At 38.2% G+C, this 9,202-nt stretch overlaps 2 protein-coding genes across 6 annotated transcripts in view; both read right to left on the bottom strand.

The window, feature by feature from the left end:
• Nucleotides 1–245, bottom strand: part of dysc (dyschronic) — a 33,324-nt gene extending 33,079 nt beyond the window's left edge. Inside the window, exon 1 of the mRNA XM_011299783.1 lies at nt 104–245. The gene's annotated coding sequence lies outside the window, so the exon portion shown is untranslated. The remainder of the gene's footprint in view (nt 1–103) is intronic.
• Nucleotides 246–1,646: 1,401 nt separating this feature from the next.
• The window catches only part of Rgl (Ral guanine nucleotide dissociation stimulator-like), a 17,635-nt gene continuing 10,079 nt past the window's right edge, over nt 1,647–9,202 (bottom strand). For 3 of the 5 annotated variants that reach the window (XM_011299780.1, XM_011299778.1, XM_011299779.1), the window contains exons 2-6: nt 7,834–8,113; nt 5,791–5,895; nt 5,194–5,623; nt 4,071–4,693; nt 1,647–3,687 (exon numbers count right to left, since the gene is read on the bottom strand). In XM_011299780.1, coding sequence (XP_011298082.1) covers nt 2,743–3,687; nt 4,071–4,693; nt 5,194–5,623; nt 5,791–5,895; nt 7,834–8,004 — 2,274 coding nt within the window. In that variant the 5' untranslated portion in view covers nt 8,005–8,113 and the 3' untranslated portion in view covers nt 1,647–2,742. The remainder of the gene's footprint in view (nt 3,688–4,070; nt 4,694–5,193; nt 5,624–5,790; nt 5,896–7,833; nt 8,114–9,202) is intronic. The other 2 variants (XM_011299782.1, XM_011299781.1) reach the window with 1 other exon arrangement.

The raw sequence follows: 9,202 nt of genomic DNA, 5'->3' as shown, positions 1-9,202 counted from the left end.
AAAAAAAAAATTCACAACTGTAAACTCGTATCCCTCGCGCGGTATTTAACTCATTGCTCTGTGAAATGACTCAAATTTATAAGACAAATCACTAGGAACTCACGTCTCTCATGTTTGTAAATCTGTGATTGCACGTCTGTGGTATGTCATGAGGATAATGATGACCCGCTGTACGCAGGAGTTGGGGCGATTGAGGCGCATCGCCTCACCAGGTCGGTGAGTTTTTCACGACTGCCTCGGTTAAAGGGAACAACCAACGACCGACTGAGGGGTGGACCTCCAGTCTAGGGGTAGCTGAGGGTGAGATACTCCAAGGCCACTGGGGATGAGGCTAGAGCTTCCACCAGCAACGACATCTTCCGGACAATCCAACCATCCGCTTTTCAAGCTTTCCAGGATTACACCTAAAAATCTACTCCTATATCACGATCCCCTTCCAAAAATATTTTCTCCAGTATTTTATGTAAAAATTAAAGTTAACTTTAATAAACCTAAAGTTCTTGTCCTCGACATCGCTCCACCTCGCACTCCTCCAAAAGTACTTTTCCCACACGTGTTGTAAAAAATTATTATTACACCGTGACCATATCTTGAATGAAAAAATATATTTAATACTGTTTATTCACGTAAAATGGATAGATCAGATCCTTTTGTATATATCTTTCAGATCATAAGCGAATGATTAATTTAGATCTACCAGGAATTCCTATGATGAATTTTATTTCAAGAAATTTGTAGGAAATTTTAAAAGCTCGAATAATCTGAAATTTCTTCAGAATTTATTCGATTGCCTATTATTCATCACCGGACGATTTCCCGACACTTCCCCATCATCTTCAGAGCGTAAAATCCTGTAGATCCTGTGCGAGTCGTCAGTGAAAACTGCCCTTACTACTGTTCAGTAGAATAACCAACATATGATCAGGCAGATGCAACAGTACGATTTAAATCTCAGATGTACTCCAAAAAAATAATGAAGAAATGAATAAAGATTGTTTAATTTGATGAACAATTTGCATTCATCCTTTTACAATTAATCATCAATCAAAGTCGCGGTGTTTGATAAAAATGATGGATAGTCGTAGCATTCACCATTAACTTCATTCAACGGATTTCGTTGCCTTTCAAATAGACGTAAATAATGAAAGACTTTAAGATGCCATAAACCAGATACACCCAAGAATCAACGATCGCGATATACCGACTTAACCACATCCAAGATCGATCTCATACTCAACAGGTTTGCGTGCCGGAAGTCGCCGAAGGCAAGTAGGAGTCCAAGAGGAAGTCCACTCATCAACAATAAAGCCTGGTCTAGGACTTCATAGAGCGATCGCGGCCGGAGATCGAATTTGGTGATTTTCCTTTTCCTTTTCCTTTTCTAAAGGCCCGTTGATCGATGCAATAATGCTACAGACTTTGATGGAAAGATTAGAGGGTAATGGAATACCCATACCGATGAATAATGATTTCAAGTCATGAGAGTGTGAGGGATGAAAGGTCAAGGGTGAAAGTAATAACAGATATACATTTCTTGTTTCTCTCGACTCTCATTTTATTTTTGTTTATATTTGAGTTCTAAGATAAGGAAGTAATATAGTCGTTGACAGATTTGATAAGTACAAAATAATATTTCATCATTTTTTGGAGAGAAGGGGCAAAACAAATTGAGATGACTACAATATTTTTGGTGATTATCTTGACAGTGAAATATTTAGGATGAAATGTTTTTTTTTCAATATGAATTTTTCAGGGGAGAAATTTCCAGTCAATGGATTAATCTCTAAATTAATCATTTTGGGGAAAAAAAATTGATTTGTGTAGGTGAGAATGAATTGATGAAGAACTTCAGTTTTGGAGAAGTTCAGTAATTGTGGAGATTTGAATTGTTTCGCCACTTCTCCAATGATTTAGTACACATTAAGTCCTTGAGTGCGACATTTGAGGCCGAAAATTCACTTTAGAGATTCCAGTATCACAGAATTCGTTTCGAGTGCTGATAAACTCGATGGGACAAAACATTAAATGAAAACAAAGATACATAAAAAATATTGAAAAATTTCTTGATAAAATTTAACGTTAACGATACGGTTGAAAACACTCGCTGCCGGATTATTATTTACAACTAAAATACCACATGCACTTCACTGGTCCACTTAATTCGTACATTCTAGTCCGTATACACATGTAAAAACCGGATATGATGAATTCTACTTAGTCTAAAATACCTAAAACGAGTTTCTACTATTCACTCTCGTTTTAGATTCATCAAGTTCTTGTACTTTTTCTCGTGTTTATATAAATCGATTCTTAATTGTCATGCTGGATAAATATCGTCATTTGGTCATTACCAAAATTTCAATTAAATTGAGTAACAAAGAAAATTGCAGAGAAATCAATTTTCATGATGAGGCAAATATATACTCTCAAAATTTTTTCGAAACTCCAGCACGTCGAAATTTTCCGAGGTATTTGCAATAATCAATGCGATATAAAAATGTCATCACTCATCATGAAAATCAGTCTTTCTACCTCTAAAATCAATTTTAATGTCTCATAAAGTGTCAGGCATTTCCAGGTTTCTCGTCGTTTAATTTACACCTAGAATAACCCGCAAAATCCTAAATTCTTATGACTAATCACCTCCATCGTCAATTGATCATGATGAAAAAATCCAAAAATAGCCTTTAGCTTCTTTGCCATCTTGCAACTGAATATATTCTGAACAGTCAATTCCCACATTCACCTTTTACCATTAACTTTTCCCTTGGGGCTTTCGGCAGTGGATTCATTGAGGTCACGTCTGGGTCTCAGTATGAAATTAAGATTATGAGCAGTATTAACAGCATAATAGACATTAGCTGAGCTAGGTAGTACCATCTCCCTATCAGGTAATACCTGAGCAAGTGTGTATTGGTCTGGGCTGCCCTCGATGCAGAGTTTTAGCATAGCATTTCTAATGACTTGTGGTGTACGTTCATTATTAGACAGCATTATGGATTTGTACAGAACCACGCCCTCAGTCTCAACGCTGTCACTCTCCATTGTCACTTTTATTATGTAAAAATCTGGTGAATTTTTGTGGGAGTGACTGGGACTGGAGAGGCCAGCTAAATTGGGTGTGCTAGTGCCATTGGTTGTTATTGCAGGTGGTGGTGCTAATCTCGAGGTGTTGCTTCCTCCTCCAGAACCTAGAGAGATGTCCAACGAGGGTAATGACGAGTTAGAGGATGAGGAAGACAGTTGAGAGGGTGATGTTCGCCTATCGAGAGAGTTGTGGGGAGAGCTGGGGAGGGAATCCAGGTCGCAGTAAAATTGCGAACTGCTGGAGCTCGAGGTTGATGCCAATGAATCATTTTTTCTGTGTCCCTGACCGTTGGATTTCTTCTTTCGATTCAGGGTATTTCCTGGTGGTGGGGTCTCTATCTGGCAGCTGAGTTTGTAGGCTTCTCTGTCGTCTAGGACCACTATCGAGTGAAACCAACAGTCGAAGAGAGGATCTGAAGTGAAATGGTAGGCGTTCGCTGCACCCTGAAGGAGACGAATCCGAGCAAGGACCTCGAATTCCTTTCGACGCTTGTCGAAATTTATTAGACCCTCGGCCACCGTGTCTGGGATTGCTGTGTCGATCATCGTCAAGTCTGTGAGGAAGGTACCAAGATATGGAATTGTCCCATAACTAATATTCTGAAAAAGAAGAAAACTTCCATTATTTTATTTCTCTACAGAACAACTTTCAACAAGACCAAGACTTTCTCTCTAGCAAGTGAAATTTCTCACAGAAGATCTCCCCCAAGAAATTCTCTCAAACCTCCTCGTTTTCCAGTGATTCCCAAAATAACTGAACGATAATTTTTGAACATGCCCCCCTCTACCTCCTCTTTCAACAGTCAGATAAAATCTGCACAATATTCATGACGTGAGAAATATTCTGAACTTATCAACAACTCGATAAATTAATTTTTTTTCAAAAGACGAATTTTTGTGAGAGATATTCTTTACTCTATGATTCATATGCAAGATATTTTATTTATCGTCTGTATTTTATATGCAAAATTATATCAACTTACCCCCGCATGAGTATTCTGTTTCTGAAATAATTTCTGAAGATGTCTATCACTCCTGCCAGCTGTATCAGCAAATTTAGCAGTTCCCTCTTTAATCAAAAGCTCCCTCTGAGTCCAGGCGTTATTCTCTTCCGAAAATATTCGCTCCAGTTCCATAAACAACTCATGTTTCTCCCTCGGCATGCACTGCCAACACTTCTCAAGCCTATAAACTGGATTACTTTGTAAACCAGACACAATAGCCTTGAGACTACTGAAATTTTTCAATATCCTCAGCTCCTGGGCAATGTCAATCCACGTTTCGAGTATTCTGGCACGTTCTTGGGGTTTTGTCGATGGATCAACGAGAATCGTGGAGATGACCCTGAGTGATACCGCGTTAAATTGATTTACTGTTGCTAAAACTGTTGCTGCGTCGTGGCTACGTGATCTGTCACGTCTAGACCACACAGCACCTAAACATTGGTGGGCCACGAGCTTTTTGAAGACTTCCGCGTCCATGCGGGTCAGCTGCTCGGCGAAGTGACGGTGAGGCACTTCGGGGAATTTGTAATTTGACCAATGGTCGCTATGAGAATCCGACGAATTGTGGAGGGCCAGTCTTCCATTGTCGTAGATACAATTATCTGCAAGTAAAATTCCACAAGCATTCAAAGCAATCCTTTTCTCAAATTTTTGCATTATTTTATAAACCCCAAACTCGTCATCAAATTGAAAATTTCATTTCCCCCCTAAAAAAAATAATCCACTGCATTAATTAATTCTCGTTTGTAAAAATCACGTAAGGAGCAATTATCCCCCTCATCAAATTGTTATCTTCATCAATACATTTTTCTCGAAAAAAAAAAATCAGCTTATCAACTTGAGCTCTTCATCACTCAGGATAAAATGAATTTGTCCTCGTCAATTTATTTTCATCACTTCTGGGTCTCAACGCAAACAGAAAATATTTATTCACAGGCGCAAAACAATTCGTACCCCACAGAGGTTGAAATAATTCACTGATTAGTCACGTCATAAGTGTTAAGTGTTAATTCGTGATAAGAGGAACAGGGCATCCGGTTCGCGTCGTGTCATCTTTCAAAACATTGAAAAATAAAAAAGAAGAGAGCAAGCATTGTCATACCGATTTCATCTTCGCACTGAAACCTGTGAAGCCGATGCCTCGCTTTAAGCTCAAGCTCAGAGCCAGGTAATCGTCGATGCGTAAAGTCCAGGAGTCTAGCGAGTAACGGATGACCTGGAGCTGATTTCCAGTCACCTGGATAGGCATCCAGCCATACGTGCAGGGCTTGCACCAGGGTTTTCCGGTGTTGTTCACCAGTCTGAGCTGGTGAATTATCCTCGAGTGCGTCATACCTCGAGAGGAGTAACTCCAAAACTTCTCGGGATGTCGTGAACGCTCGGTATGTCGCCAGGAAGACATTGATGTAGGTTGATTCCAATTCACCATCATCATTTGCTAGGCTTTCCACTAATTTTTGAACTGTACCCGCTTTCAAAAAACGCACGCGCACTGTCTCCCACTCCAGGTGAGATATTTCATCATCAGAATCCTGAAAAATAAAATCATTTCCACGAAATTTTTTATTTTTGTTAGGAATTACTTAAACAATTTTCTTCAATATTAAGTAAATGTTAAAAAATAATTAATCGCCTTTAAGATGAAAGTGTGAAGCTGGAGAGGTATGTCCGGCTTCACAATTTGAAAAAATTATTTTACCGAAGCGGACAAACTCCTGGTTGGCCTGTGATATCTGACTTTCTTCAGGTACACCGTGTAGACAACACCGTCACACCTTTCCTCGCCCCATAAACGCCACGTGGGCTGCAATAAACCAAAAAACGATCATTAAAATTTAAATCCTACCTTCCACCGTTAAAGACAATCGCACCAGGAATTCTGGTGTCTTGGTCTCGGGTGAACGAGACCATGATTTATTGAAGCAATTCTCGACATTATTTCCTCCAAGGATTACCCTGGGAGATCGCCAACTACAAGACCATCGATTTCACCCGAGGGCTTCAATTATTATCCCCGTAGTCGGAGAGATTAATTTAAAATTCAATTAAACTTGGGATATCGTTGGACATCCCGAAAATCATGCGACTAGTTTTTTCAGACGAGCAAGGTACATCGACAAGCAATTATCCAGCGAGCATTTCAAAAGCAAGGGGTCTCAAAACATCATAAATTAACTTCGACAAAAAAATCCTATAGCCTCCTATTTCAACGAACACGAATAAAACAAAATAAAATATTATATTATAAATTTAATTTTCCATTGCCTCTGATAAACCTGAATGAGTGAATTTATTATTTTATATTTCTTTACCAGAAAAACTTCCGGTGAGATAAAAACGTCTGAAATTTTTTTTTTAAATCATCAATGCTCACCAGTGCCCACACAATTATTTCAATTTCTTCTTGAAATGGAGTCGTTGAAAAGACCGCATGTACCCAGTTGAATAGTTATGACATAATCCGGTGATTAACTCACCGGAAATGTACGACCAGAGTCCTCCAGTATTCGCTACTGAATACCTCTAAGGTTTCCCACTGGAGTATGTGATTCAAAGGTTCATTGACCTCCAAATTTCATACACTCAAATAGAAGAATCAATACTATCATATATTAATTTTCACCACTTCCTCTTCCCCTTTTACCGGTTGGAAAAATGGATCAATCAATCAACCAGTTTCCAGGAAAATCAGAAATAGAATAATTGAAAAATTTGGAGATCACCGGTGGAAGGAAAATGTAGAACCAAAAGGTGAAAGGATAAAGGTGTGTTTCATATATATTGTTGGGTATGTACGAAGGATTCCAAAACCAAGGACGAGAACGTCTCGAACCGTGGACAGTGAACAAAGGCCATTTTTGCGTGTAGTAAGTCTGAGCCCTCGCGTTTCCGGTCAGGTAACACGTAATTACACGCCCAGTTTAGCCCCACCTGAATTTTTAGACGTGTGTCTATATATTTAACATCCCCATACATCCCAAGACAATCCTCTAAACAATTGAAGATTATTATTTGTCGAGCGATAAATTAAAGTCATTAAGAGACTAATGACGTAGCTTCTTTTGTCAAGATTTTTTCAAATTGAATTGAATTGAAATTAATGGAATAATTTCAGAGCGACTTTTGCAATAGTTGAATGATTCTGGTAATGAGGGAATTGTTCTGGAAGTGAAGGATTTTAATAAAAGCTGATGATCTCCGATTAACTCTCCTCATTATCGAGGTAATGAAATCATTAACATAATGACTTATGTCACCGCAAGCTGCATACACCCGCTAAATTTATCTCATTTCATGTAATCAGAGCTATTTGAGGTACATTCAAACACCTAGATCTATTTACATTCTCAGCTTTCCGTAAATACAATTACATGTCACCAACCTCTTTACATAAACCTAAGTACAAAGGTCAGCGATGGACTTAATTAATCCCTTTATCATGAAGAGAACAGGGAAGACCTTCATTGGAATTTCGATAAATCTCGAAATAAAAACGGGAAAATATATAAAAAATAAGCGTAGCCTGGGACTATTACATGCTGATGCAAACAGAATATGCAAAGAACAGATTAAGAAACAAAATTAACGGACAAGCTACCAACAACAGGCGAAACATCAATAAACGTCAATCAGCTGATCAATGAAATTCAGTGAAGTGATTAAACTATCGGTGAATCAATGATATGACCTGTTTCATTTAGTTTCAAGACTTCACTGAATTGATTCATCGAATTGGATTTACCTGTTGAACATACCACTGGGTGGTACTGTGATTCTTCTTGGTGGAGGGTTTGCAGGGGGCACAGAAGAGCAGTGGACCAAGTTTTCCCTTGGATGGGGCCTGGGTCTGTGGTGGTGGGTCCTGGGGCGATGCGGGACTTACCCCGACATCACCTAGCACAGGCCACAGCATCCAGCACTAATTTCTCCTATTCTTTATCACTTTTACTTCGTTAATCTCACGTCATTCTTTAAACTCCCTCGCACCGATTTTATCATTAGCCACATGATTATTTATTCATCTGGAAGAATTTTTATTGATTTCAGAAATCTAATCATCTTTTTCCACAGCGATACCTTTATTTTTCTCGTTAAATATAATTTATCGCGTATTATTCGAATATTTTTTATGTCATCGGGGAAAGTAATAAGATAATGAGACAGTAATGATAATTATTTTTTTAATTAAACTGACTATTAAATTCTGTTCTCACGTTTCAATTGTCTTAGAGTAATTGAAAGCTATCAAGTACAGAGGACAAATACTTTGAGGAAAACCCAATGATACTTATCACTTTAATTATATCTCCTGTTATCTCAAAATGGAATTTCCGATGATTCTCGACAAAATTTTTGTTTCTCCAACGCTTTGACCGAGTTACATTGAATTACACGGTACGCAGAATTTAAATAATCCTCGGACAAGTGCGAAATCACTTCCTCTTTAAACTAGGTACTCGACGCATCTAGTATAGAATGAGACGTTTCAACGTGTTGTGACATTCTAAATCGATTTTCTGGTATTCCAGGGGTCGTCACTTACGATAAAAGGTCTTCCTCTAGAGCAGTGCGTGGGCAATATTCTCCGGTTAACAATAAACAATCTACAGAATAAAAAATCTAAAAGAAAATACGACATCGTAAAAGCGCGATTTATGGTATGCAAAAAGGAAAAGTTCCCGAGAAAAATATTGTATTCATCAATTGAATTTATTAAAAAAAAAAACATGAATTGTGTAATTTTTTTTAAAAGTCATTCAATTACATTCTATCCATATTTTATAACAGAACATTAAATAGATAATTGATTATCGTTATTATGATGAACCGCGAAAGAGCGTGGAATTAATGTAGATCAATTTGAATTTGGATAATTGATTCATGGAGTTGTGATCTGTCTCGTGTGGCTCGTTAGTTCCAACATCAATCAGCTAATTTGTCAGTTCGTATCACATTTCTCATGGAACTGACAGTAACCAGTGGAAAATCCGAAAACCTAGACCTCCGGTCCTTTTGAAATCAATGAAACGATATTATGCCGCCTGATAAGAATGTTTGACGCCTCATTGGGTGATAAGACTCTGAATGGAGCCTGTCACGTCTAGTCACGA

This window comes from Fopius arisanus, unplaced genomic scaffold, assembly GCF_000806365.1.
Source record: "Fopius arisanus strain USDA-PBARC FA_bdor unplaced genomic scaffold, ASM80636v1 scaffold00015, whole genome shotgun sequence".
NCBI classification, from domain to species: Eukaryota; Metazoa; Arthropoda; class Insecta; order Hymenoptera; family Braconidae; genus Fopius; species Fopius arisanus.
Note: the sequence above shows the minus strand (reverse complement) of the source record. Positions and strands in the feature narration are given on the sequence as shown.